Below are 23509 nucleotides of genomic sequence, written 5' to 3' on the forward strand. Positions count from 1 at the left end.
TTGTCTCGGTCTGTCGTCTGGGTCTCTTTGAGGTGTAGAACCTAACCCTTCCCCCTCTTAGATCCCATTATAGGTTGGCTGCCTCACAAATAAAAGGGAGACAGGTGGTGCCATTGGCACTATGGGGGTTTTCCCTGTTTTTTTCTTGTTCTGGCAGCCTGTTGCTTGGAATTCACCCATGTGTGAGGGCTACCATCCTGCTTGTCCTCGGAGAAAGCAGAGTTGCTTACCTGTAATAGGTGTTCTCCAAGGACAGCAGGATGTCTGTCCTCAAAATTCCCTCCTGCCTTCCCTGGAAATTGGTTTATCCATGTTGTAGCTATATGGACTGATGAGTTCTGCCTAGGGGGCAGGGAGATGACTACAGCTGCACATGCTTAGTAGAGTATGCTGAAAGCTCTAGAATCTTTGAGATCAAAATTCTGTGACAGGCACCATCTGATGATGTCACCCATGTGTGAGGAATGACATCCTGCTGTCTCCTGAGAACACCTGTTACAGGTAAGTAGACTCTGCTTCCTGGCAACATTTCAGAAAGTATACATAAGTTTCCTGTATTGGAAGTAAGAAAGGTGAGTATATGATGCTCCCTATTATAACTGGGTGGGGAGAAGGTTTATCTTTGTGTTTAGCTTGTTACGGTAATCATGGCAGGCTGAGGTCAACACGAGCCTATGTGTAGGTAACATCAGCAAGTCTTTGTTCTAATCTCCATCTGCTAGAACATGTATCTGGACTGGTCTGGCTAGATTGCAGAAAGCAAATTAAAAGGTAAGACTAAATTTCTCCATCATAGGTTAAAAGAAAAAATGTCCTGGTTCCTATGAACTTTTGACTAGTACCAAAGTTTTCCAGAAAACCTTTTCAACCCCCTAGGAATGGCAGAGTTGCTGCTTCAAATACTGTAAGAGGAACAGAAGATAGATTGATTGTTTCGCTAGTAGTTGTCATTGTTCAGTCATTAGTTCTGAATTGTGCTTCCCTCTTGAATGTCTGAAAAATTGCCATTTTAGCAAGAAGGTTAACAGCCTCCCATGTGTGGGATCCAGCTGCAACTGTTAAAATGTTACAAATGGAGGATGTCCAGAAATGAATCAGATTTTTTGTGTGAGACTGCTTTAAACACAGCTACTTTAAAGGTACAGGGGAGCTTCTAAAAAAAATGTATAAAAGAACTTAGTTTCATTTTTAATTGATAAGGAGTTAATCCCTAGGGATTGCATATCGTTGGGCCATTTGTTTCATTCTTTTTGTGGGTATGCGTATACCTCAGTGTATGGTATGCACGTAAGAACGGATGTTCAGTGTGTATTTTCTAAACAAGTTACATGCATACCATACATTCATGAGGTGTGTATGTACCCACGAAATGAATGGCACAATGAATGCACATCCCTATTAATCACTACCTTGCCATAGTTCAGCAAGTACAAGCAAGGGGTAAAGCTTTTAAACCATCATTCATTCTGATTCATCCTACGAATTTATAAATTCCAAGAACTGAGCAATATTATCTTCTGGTGACATAATTAAAAAAAAAATTGTCAGGAGAAGGGAAAGAAGTAGAAACTTAAGGGTACAGACCCCTAGATTCAGAGCAGTAACAACTCCTGCATGATCTCTCCATAATGCATCTTGGTGAAGACTAGTTATGATTATTTTAGATGGTAAAAGGGGGTGTTTGTTAATCTCATCTTTAAGAATCCTGTGGAATGATTGTGTGCTTTTTTTTTTTTTCTAAGACATTGTGGCTCAGGTGCTCGGTTATACTAGCCCTTACATTCTAGTGGTAAAATTGTTGTAGTGGTTCTCAAACTCCTAGACAAATTTAGTTTTCAGGAAAACCACAATGAAATGATACGCATGCTTAGGGCCTGATTTATTTTTCTCAAATTCTCTATTTTGGGAACTGTCCTTGATAAATCAAGCCCTTACTCAAGGACAGGGTATTTTGGTGACCTAAAACTATGCCAATTTGGGTACCTGATTCTGCCATATATAATGAACTTTGACAACCCAATCATCAAGGGAACCCCCTATGCGTGGTGATGTGCGGTTGCTATATCTAGGGGCAACCACTCTGTGATTGTCCACTCAGTAGCTCCAGTATTTATCTTTAATTGCTTTATTCAACTAATTTTTTATGCATATTTTTAAGTTTTACGTGCTTTTTCTTGCTCCCCGGCTACTTGTCTGACCCTTCCTGACGTTCCCACTTCACTTACGGGTACTTATCAGTTCCTTGTAATGTAACGTAATTGCTGCCGCTTCACGCAAGAAGTTTTACAAAAAATAAAAAATTTGAAGTGCTTTCGAAATGGTGTACCCGCTTAGCGGACACGAGTGAATACTCCCAAGATCCCTGAAGCAGGCAGATCTCTGCCGAAACATGGCCGTGTCGGGCAGGCGGGTCCGACCCCATAAGAGCAGCAGCAATTGAATTACATTACAAGGAATTGATAAGTACCCGTAAGTGAAGTAGGAACGTCCAGGGAGAGTCGGACAAGTAGCCAGTGGAGCAGAAAGCACGCAGAAATTAAAATTCCCTGTACGTACCATGATCAGTCCAGACCCTGGGTTGTGACTCCGCACCAGCAGATGGAGACAGAGCAAAACTTGTCGGGCACTCCTACATATAGTAAGAGGCGCCACCCACAGCTCGTCAGTCTTACTCTGTCTCCAGCAGATGGGGCAGGTCCACCCACAGTCTCTGGTGATCCTGGTTAGTGGTTAGCTTAGTCAGGGGACTTTAAAAAAAAAAAAAAAAGAGACAATAGTATTTCAATTTGGAAGGTTTATTTTAGAGTTAAGCTCGGGGTCCTGGAAGCCTCCCAGGGGGGTTGCGAGGTTCTGAGGGGACCACCCCCCCCCCCGGTTTGAGGCCTCTGCTGGTGTTGAGGACCCGGCCTATCTGGCAGCAGCAATCGGGGGTGACACCGGGGAGCCCGTTCACTCACCCCTCGCTGGAGAAGAAGATCAGGACCAGGGCCAGCGGCAGGTTGTAAAAAAAAAAAAAAAGTGTTGGTTTTATTTTCCTGTGCCGGCGGGCCGTCCTCACTCGGAGTTCGTCGAGGGGGGAGGGGACGCCGTTGTTCGTCGTTTTCGCCGCAAGTATCACTCTTTTTTTGGGTAATTGTTTTCACTTACTGTGCTGTTTCTTGTCCCGGCCGCGGGCGGTAGAAGGAAAGCACATGCCGCGGGGGGGGGCCGCTTGCCGCGCTCGCGGGTGTCTCGGTCGGGCATGTGTGCCTCTTGTATTTCGGGAGGTGAGGGACCGTCCGAGGGTGGTCGGGGGGCCCGCCCCCGGCCGCCGCAATCGGCATCGGCCGCGGGTGAGAGTGCTGACCCGTTCCCCATTGAGCGCGGAAACGGCGGCCATTTTGGCGACGGTGCGCGAAGCCACGAGGAAAGCGGTGGGAGAGGCCATTTTGCCTCCCGCGCTTTCCCCACAGCAGCGAGCCCCCAGGGGGGCCCCCCGGGGGGGCCAGATTCGCCGGATGGCCAGAGCCGGGAGGAGGCCTCCACGGATTCGGATGCCTCCTTTTCTTCAGATTTTGCAGGTTTACTGCATAAAATTTTAAAGTACAAGAAGTCTAGAAGGAAGAGAAGAAGACATGGGGGCTCGGACAGACAGTCGGAGGCCCCGGAAGAAGAGGGCGGGGGAGGGTCCTCGGAGGCCCGCGGACCCGCCCAGGGAGGAGCACCGTCCGCTGCGGGGGGTCCCTCAGGACCACCGAATCAGATTCGTCCTCCGAAGACGGAGGAGGAAACCGGACGGGGAGGCCCCGAGGGTCCCCCGGAGCTCCCCGCCGGTGAAGACGTGGCGCATCCAGGGAACGCCAAGGGAGCGGCCAGCTGTGGACAGCGACGACCCCAAAGTAGTGCGCTTGTTTCGAAAGGAGGAGCTGGCGCCCTTGATCCCGGCTATCCTGCAGGAAGTAGGAGTGGATGCCCCGCCGGTGGGCTCTAAACCAGATGCCAAGATGGATCCGGTGCTGCTGGGTCTCACTTGGACCGGCCGTGGCTTTTCCCGTTCCACTTCTCGGCGACCGACATCCTGTTCCAGGAATGGGATACCCCGGACTTGGGCCTGAAGGTGAGTAAGCTATGGACAAGCTCTACCCGTTTGCCAGAGGGACGCGCTGGAACTCCTTCGGTTTCCCAGGGTGGATGCAGCGGTATCGGCATTGACGAAGCGATCCACGATTCCGGTCACGGGGGCTACGGCTCTTCGAGATATCCAGGATCGAAGTTGGAGGGTACAGCTTAAGAAGGTGTTTGAGGCTTCGCCCTGGGCGTCCGCGCGGCTGTTTGCAGTAATTTTTGCATTGAGAGCAGGTTTGCGCTGGGCTCAGGTGCTTCAGGCTAATGCAGGTCTATCGGGAGAAGAGTCGGCGCAGGCGATCACCTGGAGGCGGTGATCGCGTATAGTGCAGATGCCCATGCTTGACCTTCTGCGGACGTCGGCCAGGGCCATGGTCTCGGCTGTGGTCAGCGCGCCGGCTTCTCTGGCTCAGAAAATTGGGCAGCGGATGGGTCCTCGAAGGCTCATCTAGGATCTCTTCCGTTTAAAGTGAAGTTACTGTTCGGTAAGGAGTTGGACGACGTGATGCAGTCCCATCGGAGAGAACAGGGCGTTCAAGCTGCCTGAGGACAGGCACCGAAACAGGACGTCTTTTTCCAGTAGGGGCCCGGTTCAGGGGGCCAAGAAAGTCCCGACGCAGAGATCGTCGGGGCCCTCTTACCGGACCGGCTCGGGATCCTCGAGGCCTCAGGCATGGTCTCAGTCCTTTCGTGGGAGAAAGTTTGGGAGGCGAGAACGGTCCCTCATCGGGGTCGTGTCCAAAAGCCTCACAATGAAATACGGACGGTCCATTCCCTACAGCCCGGCGCCCTCGGTCTTGGCCGTCCCAAAACGTAGGGGCCAGGTTGGAGCGTTTTTTACGGGGGAATGGGACCAGAATAACTACGGACCAATGGGTCCTCAGCGTGATAAGACACGGCTACGCTTAGATTTTGCACGAATCCCTGCGGACAAGTTTTTGATCTCCCCTTGCAAGGGTCGCAGAAAACAGGCGGCAGTCCAGGATACCCTGGATCGGCTAGAAGGCCTGGGCGCGATAGTGCCCGTACCACCGGGACAACACCGTCGAGGGCGGTACTCCATCTACTTCATCGTGCCAAAGAAGGAGGGTTCTTTCAGACCCATACTCGACCTGAAAGGGGTCAACAAATGCCTTCGCGTTCCGCGCTTCAAGATGGAGACGATTCGATCGGTGGTCGCAACGGTGCGCCCGGGCGAATTCCTGGCGTCCCTAGACCTCACGGAGGCTTACCTTCATATCGGCATTCAGCCGGCCCATCAGCGTTTCTGCGCTTCTGTATCCTGGGCAGGCACTATCAGTTCAAAGCGCTCCCCTTCGGCCTCGCCACCGCTCCACGGACGTTCACAAAGGTCATGGTAGTGGTCCCGCCCAGCGCTACGAAGGGAGGGATTACTGGTACCATCCCTACCTAGACGATTGGCTCATCCGGGCCAAGACAGAAGTCCAATGCCGCCAGGCGGTCGACAGAGTCCTGCAACTCTTGCGCTCGCTCGGATGGGTGATCAATCTGTCCAAGAGCCGCCTGGTTCCCACCCAGACGCTACAGTACCAGGGAGCAACTGTTCGACACGAGGCAGGGCAGAGTGTTTTCTGTCCCAGGAGCGGGTTGTGCAAAGCTTCAGGGTCAGGTGCGTCGGCTATTGGCCCTGCGGTGCCCTCAGATCTGCGATCATCTGATGGTGTTGGGGTCGATGGCGTCCACGCTGGCGTTAGTGCCCTGGGCGTTTGCTCATCTATGGCCATTGCAGTCCGCATTGCTCTCCCGATGGCGTCCGGTGTCAGAAGAATTTCACCGGCCGCTTCCTCTCACGGATCAGGGCGAGATCCAGTCTGCAGTGGTGGCTCAACTCCGACAATGTGACGCGTGGAGTGTCCCCTGCTCATGCTGGCCTGGACGGTGGTCACGACGGATGCCAGTTTATCCGGCTGGGGGGCTGTTTGCATGGGCCGCTCGGTGCAAGGGCAGTGGTCCAAGGCTCAGTCACAGTGGTCCATCAATTGCTTGGAGACCAGAGCGGTTTTGGTTGACACTGCAGGCCTTCCTCCATTAATTCGAGGGAAGGCGTTCAGAGTGTTGTCGGACAACGCAACCACGGTGGCGTACATCAATCGCCAGGGAGGAACATGAGGCCGGGCGGTCGCGGACCAGACGAGTCTTCTTCTGATGGTCTGGGCGGAAACACATCTCACCGATATTGCGGCATCCCATATCACCGGAGTCGACAATGTCCAAGCGGATTTCCTCAGTCGCCATCGCTTGGACCCGGGGGAATGGGAGCTGCCGGAGATGGCTTACCAACAGCTCTGCAACAGGTGGGGAACACCACACATGGATCTGATGGCCACCGCTCAGAACGCCAGGGCCCCGAGGTTCTTCAGTCGAAGAAGAGAGAGAGGAGCCGAGGGGGTGGATGCTCTGGTGCTCCCTTGGCCCACAAACGTTCTGCTGTACGTGTTCCCTCCTTGGCCACTGATCGGCAAGGTCCTGCAGAGAATAGAGATGCATCCCGCGGAGGTGATCATGGTGGCACCCGAGTGGCCGCGGCGCCCTTGGTTCGCGGATCTCCTACAGTTGGCAAGGGAGCCCCCCTCAGGTTTCGAGGGGCGGCGGCTCTTCTACGTCAAGGACCCCTTTGTTTGGAGGACGCGGATCACTTCTGTCTCGCGGCCTGGCTTTTGAGAGGAAACGCTTGAGGAATAAGGGGTATTCGGACGCGGTGGTAGCCACCTTGCTGAGTTCTCGGAAGCGTTCTACGTCCTTTGCCTACGTTCGGGTGTGGGCGGTTTTTGAGGATTGGTGTAGAACCCGGGAGGTGAATCCTGTGCTGCCATCCGTGCCGGATGTCCTCGCCTTCCTCCAGACAGGACTGGCAAAGGGTCTCTCTTGCAGTACTCTTAAGGTCCAGGTAGCAGCGCTTGGTTGTCTGAGGGAAGGTGCACGGCCTATCTCTAGCGCATCATCCGGATGTGGCGCGTTTCCTTAGGGGGGCTAAGCATTTGCGGCCCCCATTACGTCATCCCTTTCCGTCCTGGAATCTCAATTGTGTTCTTTCTGCGCTGTGTACGGCACCTTTTGAGCCTATCAAGCGTTCCACGCTAAAGGATCTCACTATTAAGGCGGTGTTTCTCGAGGCTATTGCATCGGCGAGACGAGTTTCAGAATTGCAGGCGTTATCTTGTCGGGAGCCATTCTTACGCTTCTCTGACTCTGGGGTTTCCCTAAGGGACGGTTCCCTCCTTCCTCCCAAAGGTGGTGTCAGCTTTTCATTTGAACCAGTCAGTGGAGCTGCCCGCTTTTCCGGAGGGGGAGCGTTCTGATCCTAACGCTAAATCGTTGAAGAAACTTGATGTCCGCAGAATTCTGCTCCGTTATCTGGAAGTGACGAATCCGTTTCGGGTTTCAGATCATCTTTTTGTTTTGTGGTCCGGTCCAAAACGCGGAGGGGCAGCTTCCCGTGCCACGATTGCGCGCTGGCTCAAGGAAGCCATTGCTTCGGCGTATATACTGAAAGGAAAGGCTGTTCCGGTGGGGCTTCGGGCTCACTCAACACGAGCTCAAGCCGCTTCCTGGGCGGAATCTTCGCAGGTCTCGCCACAGGAAATTTGCAGAGCGGCGACTTGGAAGTCACTGCATATGTTCACGAGACACTACCGGTTGGATGTTCGGGGCCTGGATGCGGGGGATTTCGGAGAGAGGGTTCTACGAGCGGGACTCTCTGTTTCCCACCCTCAGTAGTTCAGCTCTGGTACATCCCAGGTGTCTGGACTGATCCTGGTACGTACAGGGAAAGGAAAATTAGTTTCTTACCTGATAATTTTCGTTCCTGTAGTACCAAGGATCAGTCCAGGGACCCGCCCAGGTAATCTGTAGTTTAATGAGTAGAGTCCGCTCGGTTGGGCTGTTTGATATGTTTTTTATTCTCTGTTGATTGGACCTCTGGTTCTGGAAGTTCTGATCCAGTTGGGGGGGTTTTGAATCGGCCCGAGGGTTTCGGGCGGTATAATTAGTTAGTGGAGTTTTTCCATTTTTGCTTTGACATTACGTAAGACTGACGAGCTGTGGGTGGCACCTTACTATATGTAGGAGTGCCCGACAAGTTTTGCTCTGTCTCCATCTGCTGGTGCGGAGTCACAACCCAGGTGTCTGGACTGATCCTTGGTACTACAGGAACGAAAATTATCAGGTAAGAAACTAATTTTCCTTTAACAAAAATATGCAAAAAATTAGTTGAATAAAGCAATCAACCTAATAAATGAAGCTTGACCGACGTGCCGCAAATGCGCAGTAGAGAGCATGTGTGGGCGAGCACGTCGGTCAAGCGGAGCGTCAGCTGTTAAACATGGCAGCGGTGAGGAGTGGCGGTGGCGACAGCGAGGAGCGGCGGCGAACTCGGTGGTGAGGGAGGGAGGGGGGCGGCAGCGAGGAGCGGCGAAACTCGGTGGTGAGGGAGGCAGCGGCAGCAGCGAGGAAGCAGCGAACTCTGTGGGAGGGAGGGGGGGCGGCGAGGAGCAGCGAAACTCGGTGGTGAGGGAGTGAGGGGTGGGGCGGGGAGGAGCTGTGAACTCGAGGGGTTGAGAGGGGAGGGGAGGGGGAGAGGGGGAGGGGAGGGGGGCTGTGTTTGAAAATGGACTGAAAAAAAATGTAATGTAGCCCGTTTTAACGGGCTTAACGGCTTGTTAAAAGAATAAAATATGGGAGCCATTGAGTGGTACAATCACAGAGTGGTTGCCCTAGATATAGCGACCGCACATCACCATGCATCAGGGTTCCCTTGATGATTGGTTGTCAAAGATCTCTTATAACAAGGGAACGAGGTTGGTTGTTTAGTGAATGTATAAATGAACAGCAAAGCTTCTCACAATGGTTGTCTATTGTAACATGAAATTAGATGATTTCTTAGTACAGCTATGTAGAGCTTTCTGGATTTCCCTAGATTTGATATTCTTGAATGTTTTCCCATTAAAAGTTGTTGGAATTCTGAACTTACAAAGTCATTTTGATGAATCTATATGAAATTTTCTCTTCTTAAATTTTCAAAGGCAAGCAAATACTATATGACATAGTTGCATTTGCTAAAGAGAGTGTGAATTCCCACGTTATTACGCTTGGCCCTCAAAACTTTCCTGGCAAGGAGAAGGAGCCATGGCTTGTTGACTTTTTTGCACCTGTAAGTGTTTCTTCCTTTGTTTACCTTTTCTCAGTAAATTTTCTTGTATTTACACAACAGGAATAGTTTAGTACCCTAGTACAATATTTTTGTTCCCAACTCTGCTTGGCATTAGGCAAATAAGTTTTACCTTTTTGTGTCAGTTCATCCAACTCTTTATGTAATAGTAATTTTCTGTAGATAACAGGACTGAATTAGCCATGAGACATAGATGGCATCTGCCAGTGGCAAACTGATTTATTTCTCACAGCTCAGTAAAAGCTTACTGAGCATGCGCAGTTGTTCTCCCCACCCCCATGCACATTTACTTGCGAGCCCCTCAATCTGATTTTGTCTATTTCCATATAGACACGTTACCCTCTCGTTAATTTTTTTTTATGTACTTTTCCAGGACTCCTGTGCCTAGTTTATTTTATTTATTATTTTTTATTTACAGACATTTGATCTGAGATATCACATCGGTTTACATTCAGGTACTGTAGGTATTTCCCTATCCCCAGAGGGAATAGCCTAGTGGTTAGAATCAAATTTGCAGAAGATACAAAATTATTCAGAGTAGTTAAAATCACAAGCAGATTGTGATACATTCAGGAGGACCTTGGAAAATTGGTCATCCAAATGGCAGATGAAATTTAATGTGGATAAGTGCAAGGTGATACATATAGGGAAAAATAATCCATGCTATAGATACACAATGTTAAGTTCCATGTTAGGAGTTATCACCCAGAAAATAGATCTAGGCGTCATAGTGGATAATACATTGAAATCATTGTCTCAGTGTGCTGAGGCAGTCAAAAAAGCAAACAATGTTAGGAATTATTAGGAAGGGGAATGGTGAATAAAACGGAAAATGTCATACTGTGTATAATTCTGGTCAGTGCATCTCAAAAAGATATAGTTGCGATGGAGAAGGTACAGAGAAGGGCGACCAAAATGATAAAGGGGATGGAACAGCTACCCTGTGAAGAAAGACTAAAGAGGCTAGGACTGTTCAGCTTGGAGAAAAGACGGCTGAGGGGGGATATAATAGAGGTGTTTAAAATCATGTGAGGTCTAGAACAGGTAAATGTGAATCTGTTATTTACTCTTTCGGATAATAGAAGGACTAGGGGGCACTCCATGAAGTTAGCATGTAGCACATTTAAAACTAATCGGAGAAAGTTCTTTTTCCCTCAGTGCACAATTAAACTCTGGAATTTGTGGCCAGGGGATGTGGTTAGTGCAGTTAGTATAGCTGGGTTTAAAAAAGATTTGGATAAATTCTTGGAGGAGACGTCCATTACCTGCTATTAATCAAGTTGACTTAGAAAATAGCCACTGCTATTACTAGCATCAGTAGTATGGGGATATTCTTAGTTTTTGGCTACTTGCCAGTTATTTATAGCCTGGATTGACCACTGTTGGAAACAGGATGCTGGGCTTGATGGACCCTTGGTCTGACCCAGTATGGCATGTTCTTATGTTCCCAGATGTCCAGAGTGTCCCAAGAAGAAGCCAATCAGCAGCTTCAAATCTTTTATCTGCGGGCACTGGATGTCAATCACCATTGCCCAAGAGGTTTATTTACAAGTATTTGGGCCTAGACCATATATGGCAAACTGCTATAATTTTCTTCTAGGGTCCAGCAATCATGGGCCTGGAAGATACAGGATCTCCGAACAGCATTCCAGGAATGCACCCACAAGTTCTGAGCAGAATCTTCTCAAGTTCTTGCCATGTACAGTCAGCAAGGACTCCTCCCCCTCACCGCTTTTCAATCAGGCTGATGCAATATCTGCACGCATTAAACAGGCACTCATAATTGAGCGTCCGCTCTCTTAACACGCGCTGATCCACCTTTCCTGGGCGCCTGATTTAATATTAAAATGGGCTATTGCAGTAAAAAGGAGGCACTAGGGAAAATTGTGCATCCCTAGCGCTTCCTTGGCATTGGGTGCCCAGAAGAAGTGGCTGTCAGTGCAGGTTAGGAAAACGGACACTCAATTTTACGAGTAGCCGTTTTCCTAACCTTTGCATAGCCACGGGTTCAGAAAATGGACACTCGTCAATTGAATATCCATTTTCCTAACCTGACCGCCAGCAACATTTTTTTTTTTCTGGTTCTCCTTTTTTCGGTTCCTCTGACTTAATATTGCTATGATATTAAGTTGGAGGAACTACAGAAAAACAGTATTTTCTGTTAACTTCTGGGGCTCCTCAAGAATTAATGCCTGCTCTGGGCAGGTGTTAATGTTTGAGAGTGTAAATGTGTGCATCAAGTGCACTTTTTTTTTTTTTTTTTTTTTGCATCATGGGTAATAGCTAATAGGCTCATCAACATGAAAATTTTGGACACGCTAATCCCCTTATTGCATGTGGGGATTTGGATACGCGTGTAAAGCCATGCGCTCAGCCAAGCACACTATATTGCATCATCCTGAATGAAAGCTTCCCTTTCTGTTGTGTTTGCAGGCTCCAGACTGATAAAAATACAGAAATGCTGGGTGCAGAAGAGGTGCAGTCATTGCAGCAAAGCTCCTTGGAAATGGAGAGAAACAGCATGGTTCCTTGACTGAGGGCTCTTCATCAGCACTGATCTCTGTCTGCACCACACCTCTCAGAAGAGGTGCGCTGGAGCCTCCTATCCAAATGGGTGAGGTGTTCCCTCAAACAGAGGCTCCTATCAGCTCCAGCGTGTATCCCTTTACAAGAGCTGCTGGCCATAGGGTTTTTAGTCCACAAAAGTCAGGCAAGTCTTCACCTGTAGTAGGGGAGTCCTCACCCCTGATTTGGAGGACAATGAGGGAGATTGTTGGGTAAGCATCCCTCAAATCTTTTTCCTCGATGTGACAGACATCTCCACCCCAGTCGAGCCTCTTCATCATTTTGAGGTCATGGATTAGTATTTCCTCTTTACCTGGATCAAAGGAAGGTTTAACTGGGATTCTGTCAGATCCCTTGCTGGAATTATCACAGCACTCCAACACTTGAGGATTTCTCTTTCCAAGTTCCTAGATAAGTTGGCAAAGGCATTCAATATTGTCATGAGGGAAGTGGATCCAAGAATGGAGGTTTTTAAACCTTCTATTCCTAGATCCCCCAGCAGACTCAGCAGCAATCAAAGTACACAGATTGCTGTAGGATATTCAGTGCAGGATGTGGCAGAATCTCACATTCCTGCCAGTGACCAGAAAGTTGGATTTAAAATATAGGGTACAACAAATTCCTTGTTTTGGAGTGGTACAAACTCCCTCTGTGCTGAGTCAGCCTGCCTTCTTCCCGCGGCAGGAGCCACCGCCAACATCACCATCCTTGCGGCCCAGAGGCCGCAGTCCCCGGCATCGCCTGCGGCAGGAAGCCGCATTCAGTTGCTTGTTCCGCAGCCGGGACGCCACTGTCCCAGCATCTGGCCTGGGCGTGGCCTGCTCGGCAGCATGGCCGCTGACCATGGTTATGATATTTCCTGTTCCTGCCTTCCAAAGCGCGGGCCGCGCCTCCTTCACAGATTTAAAGGGCCTGCGGCCGGATATGCCTCAGGCCCCACCTGGACTCCACCTTGGGTGTCTCCTGATATTCAGCCCTATATACAGCCCAGCTTCCAGTCCTTAGTTGCCTTCACAAGGAGTTAGTTCCTCTCCAGGACTTCTCGTCTTTGCTCCTGCTGGTATTTCTTGTTCTTCGTGGGATCCCTCATCATTCTTCATGTTTGTGGTCTCTTCTGGATTATCTCTCATCTTGTCCTGATGTTTCTTCCTGATGCCTCGTCTCCGCTTCTTCTTCCTGGACCCGTGGTTCCTCATTGCTATCTCTTCTGGTGTGCCATGTCGTGTCTCGTCACCTCGTGGCATGAGCCTGTCTTCTCGTCTGCAGCGCAAGCCTCCAGAGGGTTATTATCGCCTGAAGCCAAGTCTCGCCTTGGTCCCATGTCTCGTGCCTGAAGCCAAGTCTCGTCTTGGTCCCTTACCCTGAATCTCGTCTCGGCCCTCAGATGTTCTTGTGGCTGCTCCATCCATGCCTAAGACTCTGACTGAATCTGTGCCATTCCAGCGTAGTCCTTGACCAGCCATGGTACAGGTTTCTACTGAATCTTCACCATGTTCCAGCTTCAACTGGAGTCTGCTTCGCACTCAAGCGTGGTCCGCGACCAGTCCCATGGGTCCACCCTCTGGTGGGCTGTGTAGGGCGCGCTGCATCGCAGCCTCAACCCAGTACTAGACTTTGTTCCTGAACCTTGATCCTGAGTCTTTGTGCTCAAGCTGCTCGTCTGAGTCTTCGTGCTCAAGCTGCTCGTCTGAGTCTTCGTGCTCAAGCTGCTCGTCTGTGTCTTCGTGCTCAAGCTGCTCGTCTGTGTCTTCACGTCTCAATGTTCCAGAGTCTTCGTCTGCCCTCATCTCCTGACTGGCCTGCTGCCTTTGCCGTTCCCAATGGCAGGTCCCGAAAGGGCTTGGAGTAGTCTGAGGCCACTCAGAGACCAACCTTGTGCAGGTCGGCAGGGGCCTAGCATCCTGGTCTCAGCCCAGGCTCGGACATGTCTCACCAGCTTCTGTTCTGCCTTGGAGTCCTCTGGGGTTGTGCCGAGGTCCAAGAGCACACAATCTCCTCGGAAATGGGACCGCTTTCCTAGTGCTCCCTTACAGATTGCGAAGGCCTCTGAGCTTTCCCATGTTCAAGGTCTCCATCTTCCAGAACATACATGATTAGTATTTACATAAATGTATTAAGAAGATGAAGTCATTCAAGGAGTCTTTAGACCCTGAGAATGCTGCAGTGCTTAAGGCAGTTGAGAATGCTAAAGAGCATGAACGGCAATTAGTCTACTTAGTCTATGAAGCTTCTGGCACCGTGGTGAGGACATTGGTGGCTGTCATTGAGGCCCATAAGCTGGTTTGATTGCTTGCCAGCAGTCTGAAGGAAGATGTTCTTGACCGGATTGCAGATGTCCCTTGTCTAGGGCACAGTTTGCTTAGGAATAAAGTCAAAGAGACTGTAGTGCAAATTAAGCACAAGGCTACTATCCAATCTGTTCTAATAGGAGGAAGCGACCAATTTCCACCTTCCAGTTGCCAATACTTCTCTTATGTGGTCATTTTTTCAGAGTTGTCCATGCCAGTCTTAATCAGTATCCTCAGTCCACCCCTCTTTTGCAGTAGCCGCAGCTTCTGGTCAGAGGGCATTTAAAGAGGCATCAATCTAAAACCCTGCAGTAACTGCAGGTGAAATCTGGACCCTTTTTTTTTTTTTTTTAAGTTTCTAAAGACCAGCTCCATGTCACCTCCAGTGGTGGAGAGAGTCCAATGTTTTCTCTCAGAATGGAAGAAGGAACACCAAGGATTGCTGGGTCCTGAAAATTTGTCGAGTATGGTTATTTGCGCTTCTCTTGTCTTCCCTTGACCCAGTGGTTTACAGTCTTCAATTCAGACCCATCTCAATCAGCCCATCTTTGTCTGGAGATGAAATTGCTCTTTCAACACAGATTGATAAAGTCCTCTGCGGGAACAAGGTCAAGGATTTTACTCCCGTTACTTCCTCATTCCTAAGAAAACTGGAGGTCTGAAGCCTAGTCTGGATTTATGAAAACAGCCAGGAAGTTCAAAATGAACTCTATTCACACGATTCTTCCATTCATTCAACTGAATGATTATATGTGTGCACTGGATCTCGAGATTGCCTATGCTCATATCCAAATTTATCTTTTGCACTGGAGATACTTCAGGTTAGTAATGGAGAGGACTCATTACAAGTACAAAGTCTGTCCTTTTGGCTTATCTGCAGCCCCAAGGATGTTCACCAAGTGCCTGGCAGCATACCTGTGCCAGATGAGATGTGTGTCGCCTTCTACCTGTATAATTGGTTAGTAACAGGTTTCTCTTGTTTGGGGGTTCATGATTCCCAAGAGAAAACCATCTGACTTCTGCAGTTCCGGGGCTTTCTGATCAACTTTGCCAAATTGAGACTCGCTCACTGTCCAGAGAATTCAGTTCATAGAAGCATGGATAGATTAAGTTCAGGACCAAGCGTTCTCCCCCAAATCAAAGGGCCTTAGTGTAATCGAGACTCCAGTAAGGTCAGTCTTAGTCATCCTGGAACATGTAGCAGCAATATGTTGTCCTGTTCACTCTATTGCATATGAGAGATAAACAGTGGTGCCTTCAGCATCTGTGGGAACAGCTGCGACAACCACTGGCTCACTGCATCAGAATATCTGCTGGAATGAAGTCCACTTTTTAGTGGTGATTGAAGTCATTGTTTCTGAATGTGGGGCTCCCCTATGGGAGTCACCTCATCAAGTAACTGTCCACCGATGCCTGCACCAGAGCATGGGAGCTCTTACACATGTGTCAAACCTATGGATATGGTCCTTAGTAGGGTCATCTTCAGATTAACATCTTGGAGCTATGCACCATCTAGTATGCACTGAAAGCTTTCTTATTTTCTGGCAGGAAAAAGAATTTTCATTCCGTCAGATTGCTAAGATCTGTATGAACAAAGAAGGGGAAACAGGTTCTTTGCCCTTTGTAAGAAGCTCTCAGGATCTGAACCAGAGCTATCCACAACAGTGCCTCAGCCAAGTCTTTACTTCCTTACACATGGTCTCTGGATCAGCAGGTAGCCTGTTTGACCTTTTGGGTCAACTGTCAATTGACTTGTTTGCTATAGAGAGCAACAGAAAAGTTAAAATGATTTGCTTCATGCCTCCAAACAGGTTCAGATCAGCTCCTGACATTTTTCTGCAATGCTGGAATGCAGATTTTCTGTATGCCTGTCCTTCAATCCTTTTAATTACAAGGACAGTCCTGAAAATGCTTCAGAATCATGCGAGAATGAGTGTCATTGCTCTAGCACAGCCAAGACACATGTGGTTCTCCATCTGTTCTGGTTGTCTGAATATCCTGTAATTTCACTGAGCACATCCCCATTCCTCCTCACTAAGCAGGATGGTTACCTCAACTTTCCAAATCTGCCCCCTCTATCCCTCACTTCATGGATCTTAAAGACATGGTAGTTTCCTCACTGCTGCTTTCTAAGTTATCTGAGTCTCATCCAAAAAACCTTTGAAAAGAAGGGCTTATGTATTATTTGTATTTATTAGTATTTATATACTGAATATGCCTAAGCTCTATATAAAATTTACAAAAGTAATCAAATTTATGGCTTCAAATGGAAAATATTCATGATGCAGTGGCAACTTAGTTCTTCAGACCTATTTGCTTTTAGCCCAGGGAACTTGCCCCACTACTTATTTTCCCTTTCTTCATTAGGTCTTGGTATATCCTCAGTGAAAAGTGCATTTTAGTACCATTGCAGCATTTCATCAACAGGTGGCAGGTGTTCCAATTTCTATTCATCCTTTAGTATCCAAATTTATGAAAGCTTTCTATCTCTAAGCTTCTGGGGTCTGATATTTAGCGCTAGCTGGGTAAGTTACTTAGCTGGATATGACTTTTCTGACTAAGTTACAAGGGGTAATCAGCGGCATGACTATGCTGCTGAATATCCGCGGTCAAGGCGCTACTTAGCCGGATAAGTTAAATCCGGCTAAGTTAGACTAGCTCTATGGCTGATCTAACTTATCCAATTAACTTAACCAGATAAGCATGAGTACTGATACTTAATCCGGGTAAGTTCACTGGATAAGTAGCGCCACCCGGATCCACCCACAAAATGGCTGGCTAAAAGATAGCTGGATAAGTGACTTATCAAGCTTTCTATTGGTTGCTGATTTTCAGTGGTCTGCTAGTTAGCAGGATAAATCCTACTTATCTGGCTATCCGTTGTTAAACATGCTTTCAGTATTTGGCCTCTGGTATCTTAGGATCTTAGCATTGTTTTGACTCAACTTTTGAAGCCTCTGTTTGAACATTTGGAGTTGACTCTTTTGAAGTTCTTCATGTGGAAGTTGTTTCTAGTGGTTATCACTTTTGCTTGAGTGAGTTACAAGCTTTAGGGCTACTCCCCTTCTCTCCAATTGTTTCCCCATAGAGTATTGCTTCACACTAACCCAAAGTTCCTTGCTAAATGGCATCTGCTTTTCACATTAACCAAGCCATTGTTCATCCTACTTTTTTCTCAAGGCCATATGCTCATGAGAGGTTTGGAGGCTCTTCATTCATTGGACTGTAAGAGGGCCTTGGCCTGCCATTTGAAAAGGCTTCTCAGTTCTGTTTCTTTTGATCCTAATAGACTGGAAGAGCCAGATGCTAAAAGAATTGTCAACTTGGCTAGCAGACTGTATCACACACTGCTCTGCACTAGCTAGTCTACAAATCACAAACTTTATCGAGGCTCATCAAGCAAGGGTCATGGAACTTCAGTGGCGCACGTAAGGGCCTCCTCAGTTGAAGACATCTGCAAAGCTGCGACTTAATTGTCTGAACACATTTTCACATCCCATTACTGTCTGGACAACATGTTCGAAGATGACAACAATAGTTTTGAGCAGGCAGTTTTGCTCAACCTATTCACCCAATAGTCTGCTCTTCACTGGTGGAACTGGATTGCTTTACTGTATTAGCTTCCCTGTGCAACCCTCAGCTTGGGACTCTACACTTGTCATGGCTAATTCAGCCCTGCTTGTCGATGGAGAAACAAGTTTTCTTACCTCTAAACAGGATTCTTCACAGACAGCAAGATGAATAAGCCATGCTTATTCCCGCCCTCCTCCTTGTAGAGTCAATAACCTCTCTAAAGCTTGCTAAGCTCTGAAATTGACTGAGTGGTTCATGAGGCAGTGCACACATGAGAACAACTATGTATGCTCAGTAAGCTTTTACTGAGATCTGCAAAATGGATCTGTTCGGCACCATCTGATGATGTCACCCTCATGTCATAGCTAATTCATCCTTCTGTCTATGAAGAGCTCTATTTACAGATAAGCAAACTTTTATTTCCCTCGTTTAAAAGTTGCCATGCAATGTGTAAATCACTGTAATTGGCTACTCTAAAAGTAACTGAATGTATACTCAGATTGCTAATGATAAAGAACATTGTAGAAGTCATTTTTAAAGGAGTTACATGTGTAAAGTTAACATTGTTGTAGCAATTTTTAAAAGTGCACTTAACATGGATAAAAACTATTGACAATTTAATAGCATATATTGTAGCATTTTTCAAAAGCCCACTTACCCATGTGGGCATTCAAATCCTTTTGAAAATTAACACCCTGTATTAGGACAAAAGTTGTTATAAAAAATTTTATTTTTATATCAATGAAAAATATAGTACTTCTTTTCCGTTAAACATCTGGGAGAGAATAAAAGGCTGAGATTGCCTGAAGATAAGCCAAAAGGCAGAAAAGGGTCCTTCTCTACGTGGCCTTACTTTAGGATGTCTTATTGGCATGTATGACACATGCCATGCAGAATCTTAGTCCTTGATGATTATGGAATAGTGTCCTGTGTGTTAAGAGAAAAAGGAAGTTCTGCTATTTTAAAGAGTGTAATTTAATGCCGGAATGTTCTGACTGCTAGTGTGTGAAAGTCTACCCTAAAATCACTTGCTTTTCTCAGTTTATATAACATAGTTTTACTTTGAAAGGAAACAGGTGAATTTTCAAAGGAATTGCATGCATAAATATAATTCCCTGTACGTACCCGGATCAGTCCAGGACAGCTGGGGTTTGTCCTCCAGCAGATGGAGACAGAGGTTTTTACGGACTCCGGCTTATACCCCTGAGGTGCCACCTAGAGTGTGTCAGTATTTCTCTGTGTCCAGCAGATGGTGGAGGTGCAAAACCATGAGTCTGGGCTAGGTGTTAGGAGTTTGTTTGGTGAAATTTGGTTACATTTGATTTCCTGGTAAGACAGGTAGTGAGAAGGTGTAGGTAGTAGTTTAAAACAAAAAAATTAGCTTCTAGTGATCTTCAGAAAAAGGCAGGCGGGTGCTTGCTTAGCCTCCCAGGGGGTTGTTAGGTCCTGGTGGGACCATCCCCCTGGGAGTTGAGGCTTTTAGAGCAGAGGGTTGGAAACCCTGAAACTGCTGGAGGCTGAGAGTGATACTGGGGGACCCGGCTCACTCGGTCTCAGCAGGACCGCACTGTCAAGCAAAAAAAAAAAGATTTAAAAGGCACAGCACCACGGCTCTTTTTTTCGGATTCACCGCTAATCGAGGCCGGGGATCATGCCTCGTGTTGCGGCCTACTCAGCCTGCGGTAGCGCGCACACGCGCCTTTCGCATGCCAGAATTTGTACAGCTTGCTTGTCGGGCAGTGAAGGGCCTTCAAAGCCGGTTCAGCACAAGCAGGCGGGGGATAGCTCCAGAGCGCGCTGGGAGCCTGATGGGCCCGATCAGCAACGCCAGCCCCTGGACCTTTTTCGCCTCAGTGCAGGATATGAGGCCTTGCTTCAGACAGTGAGAGATCAAGAGAGGGCAGTGCTGGAGGGAAGGATTTCTCCACCACCTCTTTCCCCTGAGCCTGCTGCATCTGGGGGGGGGGGGGGGCGCGTTGATTCGTCAGAGGGAAGAGCAGGAATGAGGGGTCTTCCTTCTCATTCTCCTCGGAGTTTGTGCGCTTCATGCACAAGGTTTTCAGGGCCTGTAAGACGGTGAGGGGGCACCATCACAAGGTCCAATGTCTGGCTCCATCATCGGCGGGGGGGGCCCTGAGTAAGTGTGCCAAATTGCCCGGCGGTACGGAGGGCCCCAAGTCAAAGCGACCCCTCCGCTCTCTTTCCTGTCCGGGGAACAGCTCAGATCCGGACACTTCTGATGCCGGCCATTCTCCACAGGCCCCTGGAGCGAGGGGCTGGATGCGGATCGGGATCCTCATTTCCAACCATCCAAGCAGGCAGGCTTGCCTATGGTGGAGGGTGATGATCCAAAGGTAGTGCGCTTGTTCCGGAAAGATGAACTGGGTCCCCTTATCCCAGCTATTCTGGAGGAGCCAAGCATTGACATGCCTCCAGAGGATTCCCGTTTTGGGGCCATGGATCCGGTTATGGTGGGGCTCCGGGGCCCAGCTCGTTCTTTCCTTTTCATATGTCTGTTACGGATCGCTTGTTCCAGGAGTGGGACACTCCAGACCTTGGATTGAAGATGAGTCGAGCTATGGAGGTACTGGATTTCTTGCAGGCTGGTTTGGCCAAGGGTTTGACATTTAACTCCCTGCGGGTCCAGGTGGCGGCTCTTGGCTCCTTTCGTGGAAAGGTGCAGGGAATTGCCCTAGCCTCTCATCTGGATTTGGCTCGTTTTCTGAAGGGAGCTAAGCATCTGCATCGTCCGGTCGGGTCTCCTTGTCCCTCGTGGAAGCTGAATTTTGTTCTCCGCACCCTTTGTGGTCCTCCCTTTGAGCCATTGAAATGAGCGACCCTGAAGAATCTGATGTTGAAGATTGTTTTTCTAGTGGCCATTTCTTCTGCTAGGTGGGTTTCCGAACTTCATGCCTTATCGTGTCGGGAGCCTTTCCTGCGGATTTCAGAAGCAGGAGTTTCCTTGAGAACAGTACCCTCTTTTCTCCCGAAGGTGGTATCCTCGTTTCATTTGAACCAGTCCGTGGAGCTCCCTTCCTTTGCGGGGCTAGATTCTGCCTCTCCAGAGTCTAGAGATTTGCGGAAATTGGATGTAAAGAGGATGCTGAGGTACTTGGAAGTTACCAATAGTTTCCGTCTCTCTTACCATCTCTTCGTTCTGTGGAGCTGTCCCAGGAAGGACCAGAAGGCTTCCAGAGCCACGATCGCTAGTTGGGTAAAGGAAGCTATCGTCTCTGCATACCTGGTTCAGGGCTGCCCCATTCCGCCTGGGCTTAAGGCTCAATCTACTAGGTCGCAAGCGGCTTCGTGGGCGGAATGATAGGTTTCGCATCAAGAAATTTGTAGGGCGGCTACCTGGAAGTCGTTACATACCTTTGCCAGACATTATCGTCTGGATGTCCGGGCCTCAGAACCCGGTTCTTTTGGAGCCAGTGTGCTCCGAGCGGGACTCTCTGTCCCACCCTGAATGAGAGAGCTTTGGTACATCCCAGCTGTCCCGGACTGATCTGGGTACGTACAGGGAAAGGAAAATTGGTTCTTACCTGCTAATTTTCGTTCCTGTAGTGCCACAGAGATCAGTCCAGACGCCCTCCCAAGGGAAATTGGAGAGTCCACTTGGCCAGTGGCTAGTCATAATTTCTTTCTGCAAGTTTATGGTAATGCCCCCCTCTTCAGGGAAAGATTTTGGGAATGAATTTATGCATTTATTGAGTTTTTCAGGTTTTTCATATCCTCTGCTCTTTGGTGAGAGGTTGTTGTTATTGTTGAAGTTATGGTGCATTGGTTTTTCTGCTTGGGTATAGTGTAATACTGACAGACTCTAGGTGGCACCTCAGGGGTATAGGACGGAGTATGTATTTATTTATTTATTTAAAGGTTTTTTTTATATACCAATTGCCGTTTGCACATTGTATCTGTTTAAAAAGAAAACATAGCAAATAGAATGGCGCATAAAAGATACAAGCATCGTTTCAGTTTACAGCTAACATAGTAATTATAGTATGAGGCATAACAGTTGCCTGGAGCAGATTGACATAAAGTCAGTATAGTATAAGATTAACATAAAATAAGTATAGTATAAGAAAAGTATTTGTCAGTCAACTTATGAAAATGTACAAATCAACGGGTTTACCAGGAGCATTGAGCTTATTATAATGAGGTATAAACGTACCATGGAGTGGTTGGAGTCCGTAAAAACTTCTGTTTCCATCTTCTGGAGGGGAGGCAAAACCCAGCTGTCCTGGACTGATCCGTGGTACTACAGGAATGAAAATTAGCAGGTAAGAACCAATTTTCCTCTATCATAGCAATTTTCAAAAGCTATTTATGCACGTAAAGTGCACTTATTCGGGTAAATCCTGTGGACAATTCAATGGCACATATTGTAGCAATTTTAAAAGCCCACTTATATGAATAAAGTGTATTTATGCATGTAAAACCCAGTTTTAAGTATGTAAATGCTTTTTAAATTCAGGCACATAGGGAGCAAGTTGTATCTTTTGCCTTTTTACTATTCTTCCCTGAATGTTTCTCCATCTGAGAGACCAAGAGCTCCTCGGGTGGTATGGTCAATCTTGTTGGAAATCAGACTGCCTCAGTCATCCCAGGACTGGTGTAATTATGCTGAATGTAGAATTGCTGTCTGAAGTAATGTAGTAAGATTGTTCATTTACATTGCATATTTTTGCTCTCTTCTAAGTGGTGTCCTCCTTGTCGTGCCTTATTACCAGAGTTAAGAAAAGCATCCAAGCATCTGAGTGACCAGCTTAAGTTTGGGACACTAGACTGTACAATTCATGAAGGGCTCTGCAATTTGGTAAGCTTGCAAGACTGACACTTGTTCCTTTTCTGTAAATAATGAAAACATCCTATTGTTGTCAGAGTTGAACCACAATGCTGCCTCTCCATTCTTTTGTGATGTTATTTTGCTTCTCCATTTGGTAAATAGAAAAACAGGAAAAGAGTGGTGGTTAAAAATTCCACAAGGCAAGACAGGCGGAAGAATACGTAAAACAAAAAAATAAAATAACCTGTAATTCCTTGTATATCCTCTGATCCGTCCGGACTTCTGGGTTTTGCCTCCCTTGCAGCAGATGAAGACAGAGAAAGTTTTGCTGCCACATAAACTGGTGTGCCACCTGCAGTTCCTCAGTATTTCTCTGTCTCCAGCAGATGGTAAACATGCAAAACCTGCAGTCAGGAAATTAGTAAGAAAAAAAAAAAAAAAGGGAAAAAGAAAAGGAGAGAGGATTTCCTCCCAGAAGGTTAGCAGGTCCTGGTGGGACCATCCCTTCTGGTGCTCAGGTGGAAGAGCAGGGGGTTGAGGACTCTTATTTGGCTCTGTCCTTTTGACACCAGGGTAGACAACTAGTGGGACCAGTTTCCTCTCCTCCAGGAGGATGTGCATAGCCTGCTGCCCATCTTCAAAGAAAGTGTCCTTAAAGTTTAAAAAAAAAAAAAAAAGAAAGGGTTTCTTTTTATTTTGTCTGCATTGGTGGACCTGGGGGGCAGATCGCAAGCAGCCGTGCAAGGGCAAGGTTAAGATGGCTCTCGCATTGTTTCTTCAGCATCCTCTGAGCAGCTGTCGCGGTGAGCAATCGAGCCAGCAGGAGCTATGCTGCATGGCAGTCGGTGCTCTGCGTGTGGCGACGCATATGCGCATCTGTCCCGAGCCAGCGTTTGTTCCCGCTGCTTCTCCGTGGGAGAGGGCGGCTGGAGAATGGCTGAAAAAGAGTCTGGGAGGCAACGAGAGCTCGCAGGACTTCTGGGTGAGGCAGTGCAGCAGCAGACT

General features: G+C 47.8%; 1 protein-coding gene across 7 annotated transcripts in view; it reads left to right on the top strand.

Annotated features, from left to right (window-relative positions):
* DNAJC10 (DnaJ heat shock protein family (Hsp40) member C10) overlaps nucleotides 1-23509 on the top strand; it is a 334589-nt gene that overhangs the window by 157188 nt on the left and 153892 nt on the right. For all 7 annotated transcript variants that reach the window (XR_003857398.1, XM_029605932.1, XM_029605933.1 and 4 more), the window contains 2 exons: nucleotides 9147-9274; nucleotides 22418-22534. Coding sequence is in view for 6 of the 7 variants with exons in the window: in XM_029605932.1 (XP_029461792.1) it covers nucleotides 9147-9274; nucleotides 22418-22534 (245 nt within the window). In the remaining variant the exon portion in view is untranslated. The remainder of the gene's footprint in view (nucleotides 1-9146; nucleotides 9275-22417; nucleotides 22535-23509) is intronic.

The sequence above is a fragment of the Rhinatrema bivittatum genome, chromosome 6 (genome assembly GCF_901001135.1).
Source record: "Rhinatrema bivittatum chromosome 6, aRhiBiv1.1, whole genome shotgun sequence".
NCBI lineage: Eukaryota > Metazoa > Chordata > Amphibia > Gymnophiona > Rhinatrematidae > Rhinatrema > Rhinatrema bivittatum.